This window comes from Schistocerca piceifrons, chromosome 8 (genome assembly GCF_021461385.2).
Source record: "Schistocerca piceifrons isolate TAMUIC-IGC-003096 chromosome 8, iqSchPice1.1, whole genome shotgun sequence".
Classification (NCBI taxonomy): Eukaryota; Metazoa; Arthropoda; class Insecta; order Orthoptera; family Acrididae; genus Schistocerca; species Schistocerca piceifrons.
The window spans coordinates 398,707,687-398,725,555 of NC_060145.1; the positions used below are offsets into that span (position 1 = coordinate 398,707,687).

General features: G+C 40.8%; 1 protein-coding gene across 3 annotated transcripts in view; it reads left to right on the top strand.

Annotated features, from left to right (window-relative positions):
* The window catches only part of LOC124711495 (lebercilin), a 181,904-nt gene that overhangs the window by 81,722 nt on the left and 82,313 nt on the right, over positions 1-17,869 (top strand). For all 3 annotated transcript variants that reach the window (XM_047241605.1, XM_047241608.1, XM_047241607.1), the window contains exon 6: positions 15,454-15,642. In XM_047241605.1, coding sequence (XP_047097561.1) covers positions 15,454-15,642 — 189 coding nt within the window. The remainder of the gene's footprint in view (positions 1-15,453; positions 15,643-17,869) is intronic.

A 17,869-nucleotide genomic window follows, 5' to 3' on the forward strand; every position in this document is an offset into this window, starting at 1 on the left:
ATCAGATATGCTAATTCACTCAATATACATTGCAGTAAAATTAGATTGGACGACAGTACATGTTAAAGTTGTACTGACAGTAAACCTGTTTTGTGGGTTTCTGAATGAATTATAGTATAGTAAGTTATGAATTTTATCGCACGGTAATCTATTTGAGGTGCTGAGAATCATAAGGGCCTAAAGCACATCACCATTGATTGTGACATTATAGTATTTATTCATGCTCCTGAAATCTGTCGATCTTGTGTTCAGTCTGTTTATCTGTGCTGTAGGCCCACATTGTATGTATGAAAATTCACTAAAAACTGTATCACTGGTTTATCTGATATTCACTTAAATGTGAGATCGATTGCGATGTACTTTAGACCCTTACAGATCTCGGTGCCTCTTTTGTATTCTAGTCAAGTGACCATGTTAGTAGACATTACTACTTGAGTTTAATCATTTCCACAAACAGCATTTTGTGTTTGGAGTTGGTTGTTTACTGTGCGGTAATCAGGTTTTGTGTGCAGTATAAACACAAACCATGTTGAATGTACTTAAATGTTAACAGAAAAGTAAAGCAGCAGGGAGGGATCGTGAGTCGTGCTTGAGTGGCTCAGTAGGTGGAGCACTTGTTCGAGAAAGGCAAAGGTCCCGAGTTTGAGTCTGGGTCCAGCATACAGCTGTAATCTGCCAGGAAGTTTCATATCTATACACACTTCTCTGCAGGGTGAAAATCTCATTTTGGGAACAGGAAAGAAAATTGTCAGGAAAAGTTAGCCACAATGGAACTAGGGCCTCCGAGTACAAATCCTTTGATTGAGAGAGTGACAAAATCAAATAAGTATGACTACAAGGGAACATTTAACAAGGAAATGTACAGTTAGCACAAGTTGTTCTGTGGGTGCAGCATAAGAATATTCAATTTTTCAACCCGGAAGTAAACTTGTGGACTAATACATCTGTTAGGGATCTTGTTTATCTGTCTGAAAAAATGGAAAAGTATGACAACTCCCAATTAAACAAAAATTTGAAATGGAGAATTGTGAAAGCTTACATATTATTTTGTTATTGCTGTAAACTGTACTTAATTGTGCACAAAACAACAAAATTCCACAAAAAATTCTTTTTTTTTTTTTTTCAGTTAAGTTATGTGGCTTATTATTATTAGGATTACTGTTGTTGTTGTTATTGGCAGTGGCTGTGGTTTTATAAACTTGTTGATAAGCTTAACTGTTATACAGCAGATGCTATTAATTTCACTCTCTCAAATTTACCTGAATCTAAAAATTTGTGAACACCCAGAATGTATACTCATGAGATGCCGATGGAGAAGGTGTGAGCCAGAGGGGGTGGAACCTTTTGGATGGAAGGTGTAGGATAGTATGTTACCTTTGGTTGAGGTAACTCTCATCTGCACAGTTTAGAAAAGCTGGTGGTTGTGAAGCAGCCATTGAAATCGAGAATTTTATGTTCACTTGCGTGTTGTGTCACAAGCTGGTCCACTTTGCTCTTGGCCACAGTTTGGCATTGGCCACTCATCCTTGTGGACAGCTGGTTGGCTACAGTTTGACAATGATCATTCATCCTTGTGGACAGCTAATTGGTAGTCATACCAACGTAGGAAGCTGTTCAGTGACTGCAGCACAGCTGGTATATGAAGTTGCTGCTTTCACAGGTAGCCTTGCCTGTGTTGGCGTGGGATAAACCTGTGACGGGACTGGAATAGGAAGTGCTTGGTGAGTGGATTGGGCAGGTCTTGCAACTGGGTCTTCCACAGGGATATGATCCCTGTGGCAAGGGGTTGGGTTTGGAAGTGGCATAGGGGTGGGTTAGGACGTTGTGAAGATTGGGTGGGTGACAGAACACCACTTTAGGAGAGGTGGGAGGGATCTTTTCATAATATTTTAATATTTTTTGGTAATATTTCCCTCATTTCAGGGTATTGTTATTTATAACAAAAGCCCTGGCAAAGGATGTGGTTCATTTGTTCCAGTCTGGTGTGGCATTGGGTGATGAAGGGAGCATTCTTTTGAGCTGGCTCTTGGGTATGGTAGGAGGATTGGGGATGTGTGGGGAAGTGGCACAGGAGATCTGTTTGCGGATTAGATCTGGGGACTAGGACCTGTCTATGAAGGCCTGTAGCGTACTGAGCACTGCAGATACACTGTCTGCGGGTGGCTGAGCTGTATGGGAGAGATTTTTTGGTGTGGAAGGGATGGTAGCTGTTGAAAGGTAGGTACTGTTTATGGTTGGTGGGTTTACTCTGGACAGAGGTGTAGATGGAGCCCATCACAGAACAGGAGATCAGCATCCAGGAAGATAGCTTGCTGTGTTGAGGATGACAGGGTGAAGCAGATGGGAGAGAAGGTGTTAAGGTTGTGAAGGAATGATGATAGGATGTCTTGGCCCCAAGTCCAGGTCATGAAGATATCACCAGTGAACTTGGAACCAGACAAGGGGTTTGAGTTTTTGGAAAGCTAGGAAGGTTTCCTCTAGATTGCCCATAAACAGGTTGGCATAGGATGGTTCCATGTGGGTGCCCATGGCTATGCCACAGATTTGTTTGTATACCTTCCCTTCAGAGGAGAAGAAGTTGTGTAGCTCGAAGTTAGTAAGGTGTATGAGGGATGAGGTACTGGGTTTGGACTCTGCAGAATGTTGAGAGAGAGAGTGTGTTCAGTAGTGACAAGACTATGGGCCTGAGGGATGTTGGTTTATAGCAGTGATGAGTAGGGATCCAGGAGGTAAAGGGACAGGGGTGGTGGAGAGTTTATCAAGGAAGTGGTTGGTATCTTTGACATGAGAGGTTAGGTTTCTGGAAATAGGTTTGAGCTGTTGGTCAATGAGGACCAAAATTCTTTCAGTGTGTGCACAATAATTAGCTACAGTGGGACATCCAGGATTGTTGATTTGTATATTTTGGAGAGTATGTAGAAGGTGGGTGTGCATGATGTCATAGGGGTGAGGAGGGAAATGGATTCAGGGGAAAGGATATGTGAAGGGCTTAAGGCCTTAAGCAGGGATTGAAGGTTATGATGGACTTCTGGGATGGGAACACTCTGGCAGAGCTTATAGGTGGATGAGTCAGACTATTTGCAGAGCCTTTTGCCAGGTAGTCACTGTAGCTCACGATGACAGTGGTGGAATCTTTGTCTGTGGGCAGGTTGATTAGGTCAGGATTTTTTTTTTTTTTTTTAAGGCTGCGTATGACTGTTCTTTTGTTCGTTGATAGACTGGGTTTCTTAGGAAGGGGCCTGGGGAAGGATTGTGAATGAAAGTTGGAGAATCCCTGCAAGGTGACCAGGGGTGGTTAGTTGGGACGGGGATCACAGCTGGATGGTGATATGAACTGGGAGACTGTGGGTTCAGTGTCGGGATAAGGTTGGCTTTGGTTGGAATGATTGATGGTAAAGGGGTGTTTCCGCTGCAGAGATCAGGAGAAGGATCAGGTTCACTGTGCTTAAGTTTGGTTGTAAGGATGAACGTGAGGACTCAGGATAGGACAGACTTCTGTGTGGCTGAGGATTTTGGTGGGAAGGTTAACAACAGAGCTCTGGGATTGTTTAGGCTCTAGATTTAGTGGAGTGCTGGAAGGTAATTTTGGGAGATGTGGTAGGTTTCAAAGGTCAGCTAGCTAGGGTCTGGGTGCCTTGAGGGGTTGACAAGGATGAACACTGTGGGTAAGATAAGGGATGGATAGTGGTGCCCCAAGGTGGCAGCAGGAAGTCTTCAGTTGGATAACTTATGTAGGTGGTGGAATACTCTTCCAGGTGTTGGAGAGCCACAGCTTCAGTTTCAGAGGTGTGATGTATGTGATTGTGCACAAGCAGTATCTTAGGGAGCACAGGTGATTCTGGGATGCCTGTGCCATAGAGAAGTGTTTTTTTGCAGTACCAGGTTTGTGAAGGACAGGTTGGCAGAATTTCAAAGTATGTGATACAGAAGAATACAAACAGTTGGTTGATTCATACTGACAGAGATACAATGTAGATGTGCCAAGCAATTGTAGAGGAGTTAAGAGAGGAACTGGTTCTGAAAATTCATGATCTGAGAAGCCGCCATTTCATTTCAAAGCACCAAAGTTCACATCTAACGCACCTGAAAGAAAATCTTGCAGATGGTGCAGTTTATCATTTTCATGGATTTTGCTGAGAACTGTTCATTTGCTTTCAAGTGTCTCTTCAAGGTTGTGATACCAGTGCAGTTCACACAGACATAGCAAAGCTAATTAAATATTTGACGATAAAAACAGGAAAAACTGAGCACATGCACCACTTCAGTGATGGATGTGCTTGCCAGTATAAGAAGCTCAAGAATTGTATCAGTTTATGTTTGCATAAAAGGACTTCATTATATCTGCTGAGTGATATTTATTTGGAGCCAACAACTCCTTGTGATGGAATTGGAGGAACAGCTAAAAGATGGGCAGCTCGTGCTAGTTTGCAGAAGCCTTTAGATAACCAAGTATTGACACATCTTAATCCGTTTAAATTCTGTAATGACAAAGGCATGAGTAAAAAATTAAACTAATAAATTCTGAAACTTAGAATACTCTTTTTAGATATAGCAAAATAAAAAAGATTAAAGAATAGACAGTTGAGATACAGCCCCCTAAAACTGCCCAAAATGTTGCACTCAAAACATTTTCATCACATTTTCAGGTGCATATATGTTGATAGAGAAGAACAGAGGCTATTGTGTAACAAGCTCAAGAAGACAGCTTGACCTGGTGTGTCTTATTACCAATTTGTGGCTGAATCCTTCCATAAAATTATGATTTATGTCTGGTTAAAGATGGTTTCTCCAAGTCCATCTATGAATATTGTGCCATTTTTGAAGAAGCGCTACTGTCACCAGATGCATTTAATAATCTAATCAGTAATGTGTTCTTATTTAGCAGAAAAAAAAACTGTTTAAGTGTACAAAATTTGGGGCATGTAAATTCAAGGTACCTTCTATAGAAGTTGTCCGAAGTTGGCACTTTGGCACATTTACAGCTGGACTCCTGTTCATGATAGTCTGTAGAAATATATTGAGCTGAAACTTTGTACATGTTGATCCAAGACATTGTTTAACTACTCAAAGAATTTCATTAGAAATGGTCAGGCTGGAACACACTAAAACTGGATCACTGACTGTGAATTACCTATTTCCTGAAAAGCACATTGCCAACTCAATTTAATTGCAAGAGAATACTCCCACAAAAAATGCAGCAGTATTCATAAACAGAAAACTCTCATGTAATCATAGTAATATTACAAAATAAAGCCAAATATAATATTATTCAATAGACAGATCTTCACAATTTGTGTAGGAGGTATGAGAATGCAAGTTAAAATAATTTTAGGAAAAGCACCATAAAACAATCATAATCTGTTTAATAAAACCGAATGCTTAAAACTCAATCCATAAATTTTCTAGTATCCATGCATGGAAAATACTATCCAGAGAAGTGAGTGGCATGAAACTCTATAAAAATTTTACATATGCCAAACAACCATAAGCACATCAACACAGTTATCTCTTACCAAAAAGCTGAAGGCAAATAAAAGTTATACAATATTTTTCGTGAACTGTCATTTAACTTTGTGCTGATTAAATACAACAAACCGACAACACTTGAGCCACCTTGCTGATAAATTCTTGAGCACTACCTGTGTTGAACTAACAGCATCATCTGCTTTCTGAGTTGAACTAACAGCATCATCTGCTTTCTGAATAATAACCAAGGCCACCCAGCACTTCTATGTAGCTTGCAGAGAGACACCTGGGTTCACAACCCTGACAGAAAGCCTACGGAAAAAGTTGAACAATCAACCTTAACACATTAGATCACTTAATGATATGGACTGAGGAAACAAGAACTCCAGGGCATGGAAATGGTTTCTGCAGCAAGCAGGCCCAATTGCTGGTCCTTAAACATCAAAGGCTGAATGCCCAAGGCTGCCACTGTTGCCTCTTGACACAAGGCAGGTTTGGTTATGAAGTACCACAGTCACACTGCCCACAGCACCATTCTGCACCATGAACAGCAGAGGCATGCATCTATGTTCAAATACATAGCGACAGTGATGACTTTTTTGAGTTGGCACTCTGTCCCCACCAAAACTTAAAAGCTTTTGGGGAGGAGGATGTAGCCGAAAGAACTCGCACTTACGCGTTAGTACCAGATCCCAACTCCCTTTCTCTCGCAATTTACAATAATAAAAAATACATGTCTTAACATTTTACTTGCAAAAGTTTTGAAACACTCATGCCCTAGCTGGTACCTAATTACTAAAAACAGTGGAAGCAACTCATATTATCTCCAGCAAATTTATAAAAACATTACAGATAGATTTGTGGAATTGCAATAATTACTGAGACGCATTCTCTTCCAGTATATTTTCAACTATTTGCTCTTCACTATAATCCAACCACAGACTCCTAGTGCTAGCTTTGATTCCCTTAATACACTTGTCTAACGGTTCTTCATATTGTTACACCCCAAAATAATTCTTGCTGATTAGCTCACATCAGGTATGGGCACTAAGATAGTTTTGACAAATTAACTCATGAAATTTAATGAAAACAGTTTCCACTGGATAGTCTCAGGCGATGTCTGCTCCAACTGCCCACACACCATGTGTCTCAAAAACTGATGTCAGTGTTCATTACTTAAACGAAATAATTTTCCTTGATCCTGTAATTTCAAAAAAATTACAAATTGCTCTGTATCACCTTTAAATGAACCTACCGAAAGTACACCACCATCATGTGATAATCCCACTAACAGGTTGGGTAACTTGGCAAACAGATCAGCCTTAGCTATAGATGGAAACCCACAAGAGTTTTTGCTTTCTTATCTATTGAACTAAACGTGTGCTTAATTCACTTTGGATAATTTCTACTATCCGAGTCAACATAGCTTGGGTTCATACCAGTAAATCATCTAGCTGTCTGCACATTTATTTATACACAAGTCGAACACTCTGATGGTACACAAAAGCTCTTCTCTATTAACGTAATGAATAAATGGACTCTAATTATATTAACTTGTGAGTGAAGTGGTTCACTTACTTCAGATAAGGAAACTATAGTTTTTAACTCGGTTAACATGAGCTTAATGCTGGAGATGGCATCAATCACCTCTGCATCCTGCAGGCAGCTATACTGAAACAGAAGATTAACAGCTAACATCTGCTTAACAGAATGCAAAAGCACTACATCATTCCCCAGCCACACACACTGCTACTACAGTGGTACAGTTTAAATGAGTGGAAGGGCTAAGTCTAGGTGGGTGTAATACATCTCTTCCAAACTGCATTTCGCCAAAAGTGCTAACTTAATTTTATTACAGCAAAAGACTCCCACCAAAAAATTCAGAAATATTTGTAAACGGAAAACCCTCATCTAATCTTGACAGTGTCACAGTGTAAAGCCAAATATAACTTTAAACAATTACAGAGATATCTCGATTCACTTGCTGCTTAAAATTCGGATAAAATTCCAAGCTTTCGATGATGTCCTCCATTGTCTTCATCAGCGACTAAAATGAAAAGGAAGTTTTACACTGTCATGAACTGGCAAGGTTCCCTCTTTTATACCCACAGAATGGCATCCGATTGGTTGGATTACATCATAAAGGCGGGTACAGAGGTGGCACACTCTCGTCCAAAAATTTTTCTTGTTGCGCTAGCGGTGTTTGCAGCGCCATCCACCGAGCGAGGTGGCGCAGTGGTTAGACACTGGACTCGCATTCGGAAGGATGACGGTTCAATTCCGCGTCCGGCCATCCTGATTTAGGTTTTCCGTGATTTCCCTAAATCACTCCAGGCAAATGCCGGGATGGCTCCTCTGAAAGGGCACGGCTGACTTCCTTCCCTAATCCGATGAGACCGATGACCACGCTGTCTGGTCTCCTTCCCCAAACCAACCAACCAACCAGCGCCATCCATTGCTTCAGGCGGTGAACTGTGAAAAGTGTTCTTCCGTGTTTTCTCCTTTTCAAGTGCACACTTCCATGAATTGCTAATTGCATGGCCGGTGTCTCTGTTGAAGTTGTTTTCGTATGGTCTAATTTCAAATGCTTCTCTGATCACAGAGTCCCAGTAGTTTGAAGTGGGTGCAGTTATTTTCATTTATTCAAACAAAATCTGATGCTTATTTAACAGGCTGTGCTCCACCACCACTGATTTACCCGAATGCCCGTATTTAAGGTGACATTGATGCTCAACGCAATGGTTGGAAATCGTCCATATAGACTACCAGTTCACGATGGTCAGTTTTAGTCCCTGATGAAGATAATGGAGGATATCATCGAAAGCTTGGAATTTTATTTGAATTTGATGTGGCAAGTAAACTGAGAAATTTTTATGCAAGGGCTCTGTCACGGAAAAACTTTGTAGAACTTACACAGATAGACCTTCAGAATTTGCTCGACAGATAGAAGAATGCAAGGTAAAATGGCTTTAGATAATGCACCATAACAAAAATTGTAACATCTTTAATAAAGCCATATCCTTGAATCTCATAATTATAAAGTCCCATGCTGAAACAGAACAGTAACAAGTAACATCCGCTAAATGGAACACCTAACGAGATATACCAGCAAAATAATATCCTTGCATGGAAAATACTACCAGATAAATGAGTGGCATTAACCACTATAAAAATTTTACATACAGCAAACAACCATCAGTACTTATCACCACAGTCATTCCTTACCAAAAAGCTCAAGACAAATAAAAAGTATACAATATTGTTCATGAATTGTTGTATAACTGACTGCCAATTAAATATAGCAAACCAACACTGGAGCTACTGTACTCATAAACTCTTGAGACAAACTGCTTTTCTTAAGCTGATGGCATCAACTGCATTCTGAATAATAATCAAAGCCTTTCAGAATAATAAGCAAGGCAAACCCAGATCTTCCATGTAGTGAGTGAGATACACATGAGTTCGTAACCCTGACAGTCACCGGCAATCTTAAAAGAACCAGGTGACACAAGTCAAATAAATGACCTTAACATATTAGATCACAAGGTGGTAACCACAGCTGGTGATGACATGAACCAAGGAGACAGGACATGGGAACGGTGTCTTGCGAAGAGCAGGCCAGGTTGATGGTCCTTACAGGTCGAAGGCGGGATGTGCGAGGCTGCTGCTGTTGCCTCTTTACACCATGCAGCTTTGTTTGGCAAGACCAACAGCCACAGTACTCATAGTGCTGCTCTGCATCCCACATGATAGTTAACACCGCAACAGTGATGACATTTTTTGTGTCGGCGCATTTCCCACATGTTATACAGGAGTAAAATGTTCAAGAAATAGTATGGAGGTGGTTCGAACACTTAATTGCAAATTGCGGAGTAATCGTGTAGATGAGTAGGTTACAATATTGTTTGTCCATCATTACTGATAGACGCATTTGCAAGTGTAAGCAGAGTCATAGTTTTCAGAACTGCTAGTTCCTTCTTCATGGAGGAAAGGAGGATAGGTTTGGGAAGGAAGGGCAGGTCAGATAACTGAGACTCCAGGTTGAAAGGAACCCATCCTTCCTTTGTGTGGACAAGGGGATACAAAGAGGACTTAGAGAAAGTAGGTCATTAGTAAACACTGTGCCACTTTTGGTTTATGGATGATACAGGGACAGTATGTGAAGGAAAGATGAATTGAGAGGAAAAGAAATAAGAAGTGAGATGACCATAGTAACGAAGAACTATGAGTAAAGCAAAAACAGTGATGGGGAACCACCAAAGAGAGAAACAGGCAGGAAGATGAAGGAGAGAGGAGGCAGAGAAAAGGAAAAAAACAAAAGACAAAGAGTAAAACTTTGGTAAGTAAGAAGGTATAAACTAAAATGAATGAATGAATGGGGGAGGAGTTTTGTTAAGGAACGTGAAGTGATGGAGGAAGATAGGATACAAGATGATGGCATGGATAGGACAGGATATGCTTTTACACCTCTCACTGATGAGGAACATCATTTCCTATTGGGAACGTGTAGTGTTTGTACAATGGGGCGTTTTATTAAGCAGCCCTACCACAATTGCATTTTAATTTGTGGTGACTTAATGTGCTTGTTCCAGGCTGTTGATTGATAGGTGTTACTTTCGTCACCCGTGACATCTGCTATTATGACCTCCTCTCTGGCCTAAGTCGTACTGTCTGATCGATGGTCACAAGTCATGTGGGTATCCCAGGAAATGAACTAGCTAATTGTTGGGATAATGCACTCACCTATGATTCACCATAACAAATCCCAGTACAGAACTGTGGGTGCAAATAAGACTTCACCTCACGTGGAGAAGGAACAACATTTGGTGGGCTACTGCTCCCTCTAACAAACTATGCACTGTCAAGGAGATTACTGCTGCATGTAACTTTGCTTTCCTTTCCTCCTGGAAGGAATCCACCATCCTATGTTCCCTCTGCATCGGTCATACCAAATTAACACACAGTTTTCTTGTATGTAACAAGTCACTGTCACATTATGGTTGCAGAGCCTTAAGCAGTAGCTAGCATCCTTGTGGAATGCCTACTTCTTCTAGCTCTTCATGCTAAGCCTAAGCATGGTCTTCCAGATTCTTAACTCTAATATTGGTTTAATAGTTGAATTGCTTGTCAGTGAAAGTGATTTTTATTGTCAGATATAATGTTTGAAACTACTTTTGGGATGAGGCAGTGTGGTTGGGACATCTTCTTTTCCAGCTCCTTTGGTCACATCTAAATCTCCATTTTAATTGCATTTAAATTCAGTTAGTCCATTTCTCTCCATGCCTTATTTTTTCAGTTTAGGGGTAGCTCTTTGATAAATACTGGGTGCTGTTTCCTACTTTAATACTGTGACTATAATGATTATAGGAAGGACACTCCCCTTTACATGCAGAGGCCCAGGGGCACTCACCTGGCTCCATCAACCTGCTAACCTGACTATTTTTCTCACCTTGTTTTGTTATTGTAGGCCCAACTGGTGTCCATTAAGTTTTTAGCCTTCTCACATTTATTATAGTCTGGCCTAGTGGCCTAGCAGTAGAGCACTTGACTGGAAACTAAGAATCGCAGGATTGAATCCCTGTGAGACCTTGGCTTTTTCAGTCTGTATTTTGGTTTAGCCTTCACCTCTCAACAAAGAGAGGAGTTGCCAGAAATGATACATTGTTTGGATTCCACCTTAAACTGTAAGTCCCCTTTGCCCAGTTGGATAACTTGTCTATGTCAGGGACATGCAAGTTTCCAAAGTGGCATCCAGTTGAAAGACATACACCAGGCCAGTGGGCCACACGAAATTGTTGTTGTTGTTATTATTGACGGAGAAAGTGATTATCTCACTGTTCAGTTCTTTATCCCACAAGTAATGTACCAATTTTCTCTTAAATTTCAAAACTTCCAGAAACATCAGTAACAACAGATCCTATTAGTTTCCAAACCACTCAGATTCTCAGCAAAAGCAGATTAAACCATTATTACAGAACTACCAAGCAGAAAAGGAGAGGCACAGGCAAAGAGAAAGATGGGTGGGTGCATTGACAGAGGGCAGTACACCAAGAGGGTGTGGGAACATGAATATGGAGGTGGTGATAGGGCAGAGGGCATGGAAACTGTTGGGTGGAGGGTATTGGGGCAGTAGGTTACTGTAGTTTGAGCCTGGGAAATGATCCCTGAGGTGGGGGTTAGGATTGAGAGTGACATTTGTGGAGGTGGGATGGGTTATGGAACACCACTTTAGGAGGGTTGAGTGGAATATCAGTTTAGGAGGGGTGGGAAGGATCATTGGTAGGATGTCCCTCGTTTCAGGCATGATGATAGGTAATCAAACCCCTGAGGTAGAATGTGGCTCAATTGTTCCAGTCCAGGGTGACAAAGGAGGTGCTCCTTTGTAACTGGTTCTTGGGTGTGGTGGAAGGGTTGGGGATTTGTGGGGAAATGACACACAGATCTGTTTGTGGATTAGGTCTGGGGGATAGTGCCCATCTGTGATGACCTTGGTGAGACTCTCGGCATACTGGGCAAGGGACTTCTTGTCGCTGCAGATATGTCATCCCCAGGTGGCCAGGATGTATGGGAAACTTTTTGTTATATGGAAGGCATGATTGCTATCAAAATGCGGGTACTGTTGGTGGTTGGTGGGTTTAATGTGGACAGAGGTATGGATGGAGCCGTCGGAGAGGAGGAGGACCAGGTGAAGTGGATGGGAGAGAAGGTGTTGAGATAGTGAAGGAATGAGGATAGTGTGCCTTGGTACTTAGTCCAGATCATGAAGATATCCAACAGCATGGAGGCGCTCATGGCGGTGCCACAGGTTTGTTTGTATACCTTTCCTTCAAAGGAATAGTTGTGACTTATGATAAAGTTAGTAAGGTGTTCTAGTTCGTCCATCCCTGTGCCACTCGCAATCGCAAACTCATCCCGCAGGGATCGTATACCTGTGTGAAGACCCGCACGCAAGATCTGCCGAATCCACACACCCAGCACTTCCTGTTCCAGTCCTGTCACAGGTTTGTAGTGCCTCATCAGAAGCCGGACCACCTGTGAAAGCAGCTCTGCTGCAATCATTGCAGAGCTTTTTATGCTGATATGACTACCAACCAGCTGTCCACCAGGATGAATGGCCACCAACAAACTGTGGCCAAGAGCAAAGTAAATCACCCTGTGGCACAACATAAGGTGAACTTAACAGGCTTCATTTCAATGGCTGCTTCACAGCCTGCACCATCAGGATCCTCCACTCCTCCACCAGCTTTTTTGAAATGCCCAAATGAGGGTTATTGTTACAACACATCCTCTGCTTCTGAAATCATCCTGCCCTGCTAGTCACATCACCTCACTGTCTTTGTATGCCATCATCTACCACACACCAGCTTGTCTCTCCGTTTCCCTGCTCCTATCTGCCCCCCCCCACCCCCCCACCCCCACCCCCAGCTACTCCCTTCCTCACACCTCCATGGCCCGCAGCCTCCCAGTGCTGCGCCTGATGGCAGTCTTGTCATGCTTGCTTCTAGTCCCTGCAAGCTCTGCCAGACAGCGCTCTTGACTCCCCCCCCCCATATCCTGCTATCCCTTTGAATAGAGATGTTGAAATGAAAATGGATTAATAATTGCTTGAATAATTGGAAAATGCATCAGAAAGAATAGTTGAAAAATTTTTTGAAGATAATTTGCGAATCTTTGCACAATCTTGGGTGAACTTTAACTGATACAAATATCAACAGACCTTTAATATCATTACATTCAAGGTCAATAAAGATAATTTGCGTTACATACTGCTGCTTCCAGTAGTGTGGGGTACCAAAATAATCACCACAACCATTGAAATTGTCAATCTTGTCTCATGAAGCACAATATTTTTAATATAAATAAACCAAGTTCAGTGGGTCCTATCAGGTCTTAGTCATTACGTTTACATTAATTCCATTGTTTACTCTTGAGTGTGACAATATCAATGCAGGAACACTCCTCCATATATCGTGTGAATTGTTCTTGTCTTCACAGAACCTCTTGATGCAGGATCTTGGTGGTGAGTGGAATGATGAACAGATAGGATTCAAACTTATAACCGTGCGAATAAATTTTCATTTTCTAATAACTTTTTATGATACTTTTAATGAATGGTTAAAATACACATTTTTAAGAATGCTGGTACAATGGATCCAAGCATACGTCCGTTTGCTACAATTTCCCGAAACAAAATGGTGGAGACACATGAATCAATAAACTGAAGAGTGTACTTCTTACTTTGGTTCATACAGATATTTAATGCTGTATCAAAACATTATCCTTGCGACAAAAGAACTCAGGGATGCAGGATCTCGGCGGTGAGTGAAATGATGAACAGATAGGATTTGAACTTATAACCGTGCGAATAAATATTCATTTTCTAATAACTTTTTATGATACTTTTAATGAACGGTTAAAATACACATTTTTAAGAATGCTGGTACAACAGATCCAAGCATACGTCCGTACGTCACCATTTCCTGAAACAAAATGGTGGAGACACATGAATCAATAAACTGAAGAGTGTACTTACTTTGGTTCATACAGATATTTAACGCTGTATCAAAACATTATCCTTGCCACAAAATAACTCGTTAATTTACTCTTTAGTAGCATCTTTGGTTTATAGCTCATTCAGTTTACATTAGCTTAAATATAAGGGGCGTTCAAATGAAACCTGGTCTCTAGTGTAAAGTAATGGTAACGATTTTATTAACTCAAAAATGTAGTTACACACAGTACACATACTCAGAAGTAGTCACCAAAATTCTTGGCACATTTATCCCATTGCCACACTAGCTGGTCGATCCCGTCCTTGAAGAAGCAAGTAGGCTGCTGTCGGATCCAGGCCTGGACCCAGTCACACACTTCATCATCCGTTGCGAATTGATGTCTTCGAATAGCTTGTTTTAGAGGTCCAAACACGTAAAACTCACATGGTGAATTCAATTCCGCAACCATTTCCAGTGTGATGACACGATGAGCCTCTCCAGGACAAGCATTGTCTTCCAGTGACTTGCGCCCCTCAAGGAATCGTTTGTGCCATTCCACAACACTTGTACACTCCGACTGTATTCACCGTACACAGCCTTCATCCATCGATACATTTCATGGCCTCCAACTCCCTCCTCCACCAAAAATCGAATTACTCCTCATTCCTGCTTACTCGCCTGCATGTTTGGTAGTGGACGATAACTTGTGTGACCACTTTCTCTTTGGCGTGAAACCACACTGGCGCTATGCGTCTCAAATGGTGCACTCGCGTCAGTCTCTCTACCAATAGATAGCACCACTATACCAGCAGTTACATGGGAATGAACCTCATATAAGAAAAGAAAGAAAAATAAAATGGTTCAATATACCTTCCCCTTCCCTGCCGCCTCTAGCAGATTGCTGTTTCCATTCAACTTCACAGTTGCATTCCAGTCCTAGATGTCGGAGATGGGAGTTGTGTGTGAGGAGTACTTGCTTGTGTGAATGTGTGTGTGTGTGTGTGTGTGTGTGTGTGTGTGTGTGTGTTTCTTTTCTGAAGAAGGCTTTGGCCAAAAGCTAAATGTGTGACAGTCTTTTCATTATGCCTGTCTGCAACTCAGTGTGCCATCTTCTTCAACATATTCTTGATATTCCAACCTGGAGCTTCCTTTGCTTTATTAATATAAATGTAGATGTGTGATTTTTATGATCTGCAAAGTGTACAAGCACATGACCAGGCATGCTGCAATCAACCCCAGAGATGAGAGATGGCAACTTCTCAGCATGGGAATGTGTTCTTTAGCGAACTGCGCCACTTAGAGGCGCAAGAAGCAGCTTACAGCTTCCTAATTCTCAATCCATATTGCTACGCCACAACTTTCTTACCAGTTTCAAACTGTTTACATGTATTGAGATGCTTTAGCATTGTGTTATTAAAAGTAAATCGTGACATTTACATTTATTGTCATAGGTATGGAGTTGTAGCATATATGAATTTTTTATTTTTTGTTGCAGCTTCGAGCTCAAGTACGTGAAATGGAAGCAAAGATGAAAGATCGTGATACTGAACTGACACTTTTACGAGAAAGATGCTCAACACTTACAGATCTGTGTAACAACAAACAGCTGGAAGAGAGAGATGTATTGCAGAAACGTGTTGAAGAGTTGACAAAACTAAATGAGGAGCAAACTGAAAGGATAAAGGTAGTGATACTATATACATCATTATATAGTTGCTCAATGCACATCCTCATTCGTTTCTTAAATATGGTCGTGGTTGTTTGTCTGTTCATATGTATGATCTCTCTGATTCAGAGAATATTAATAAACAGTATATGATCCTCAACAAGATTCCAGGGAGCTATTCTCCTGAGACTAATTATTCAAATATTCACTGACCATTAAATACAAATTTTGAATTGGATGTTTTGTATGTTATGAAATTCATTTGAGTGAGTGGATCTTAACATCTGTTGTGGGTCTTTTAGGAGAGAGAAACCTCACCAGAGGTTTGATGCATTACATGCTGATTTCAGAGAGGAAGAATACAGCTACATTAATTACATAAGGTGGCATTCCTTGTTGCAGACCCAAGAAAGAAAAAGTCTGCGTAATATTAGTTAACTGTGTAAGTGTTCATGGCAAGGTTCCAGAAATAGTCTTACTTACAAATAATAGATGTGTCAGTTTTGTACTAGGAACAGGAAGTTGGCTGAAAACAGAAATGAATACCAGAAATATCTTAAATTCCAATTGGAATTTGTTTCATAAGATTGGCTGTATGCAATTGGTGGAGGTAAGTTTATAGTTGTGAATGCTACAACCATATCTAATGAAATTAGTCCGGATACTGATGACAAAATAATTTGGGTCAAAATAAGTATTAAAAGTGGATCAAATGTGATAATTAGGTGATTTTATAGATCACCTGCCTAAGAAGCCATAGTGATGAAACATTTTAGTGAAAACATAAGTTTTCTGATCATGTTGTAGTATTGGGGAAGATTGCAACTTAACAGTTATATACAGAGAGACTCAAGTGATAAGGGCAGGTGGTAGTGATAAGAATTTGCATGATGTTGTTCTAAATGCCTTATCTGTAATTTGCCAATACTCAAGTGATAAAGGTGGTTGGTTAAGATAAGAATGTGTGTAATACTGTACTAAATGATTTATTCAAAAATTGCCAACACACCAATGATATGGGCAGACAATTGGGATAAGAATTTGTGAGATATTTTTCTAAAGGCCTTATGTGAAAATTACCTTGAGCAGTTAATCAGAGAACCAACAAGTGAGGGCAGTGCCTCACATCTTCTGGTTTCAGACAGATCTGAACTTCTAGATTCCGTTGACATAATATGGAGAATCAGTCATTATACAATTGTTGTATTATCACTGGGTGCAGGGGACAGTAGAAATGTAGAAATATATTTCTATTTGTGACAAGAAACAGATTTCAGATTGCCTAAGCAGTTTTGTGTAGGTATGACGTGCAGCTTAACAAGTTTTGAAGAAAAGTGAACTGGGTCATTACAGTATGACTATACTGTTTTCAACAACTAGTTTCAATAGTGATTGTTGTAAGTTTTCCCAGTGTAATGAATATTCCATGAGGAATGCAGTCAGGTGACACCAACATCTTGCCATTATATTTCAGCTGACAGCCATCTTCAGGTGAGTATTTTACACTGGAGATTGCTGGTGCATGTCGCTAAATTTCTACTAAAAATTCCATCCACAAGAATATCCCATTTACGATGGAAGAGGAAAAAGGCTGTCCACTTGTGCTAGGTGTCTTAGTCAGACAGTGGATGTGTTATTGAGGAATTCTGTTTACTGTAAGCCCATTCATATACACCTGTATTTACATATAGTCTTGTATTTGTGGGTGTCTTGCTGCTAACACCCTTCATGAACTTTGGGTGTCCTCCAACTGTTTGTATACCAGGCACAAGATGTGCCTGATGAGGGCAGCCTTGCAAAGGACCGGGAACCCTGCAATCTGTGTTCAAATATAATGGGTATTCTCCACAACAGGTTAGCAAAGCTTTAAGAAGGAAGGAAAGCTTTAAGCAGGAAGAAATATGACTGCTCACAAAATCAAGAGGAGGAGGAGTTGTTCAAGTCCAGGTGTTCCTCCCATACGTCAGCAATATTTCATTGAAATTAGGCAGAATCCTGAAGAAACATGATGTTACAGTGATCTAGCCATGTATCCATGTATACAGACCTTCCTTCTGGTCTATCAGCTCGGTGAAGGATGGACAGGGAACCACAGAATACCATACCAGTGTGGCAATACTAACCCTGGTCAGACCACATCTACACAACTTCAAAGATGTGGAACATTATTATCACACCACCTTTTACAGCTGAAGAACATTCTGTGGATTGTTTTGCCGTGAAAATATTGGCCACAACAAGATAC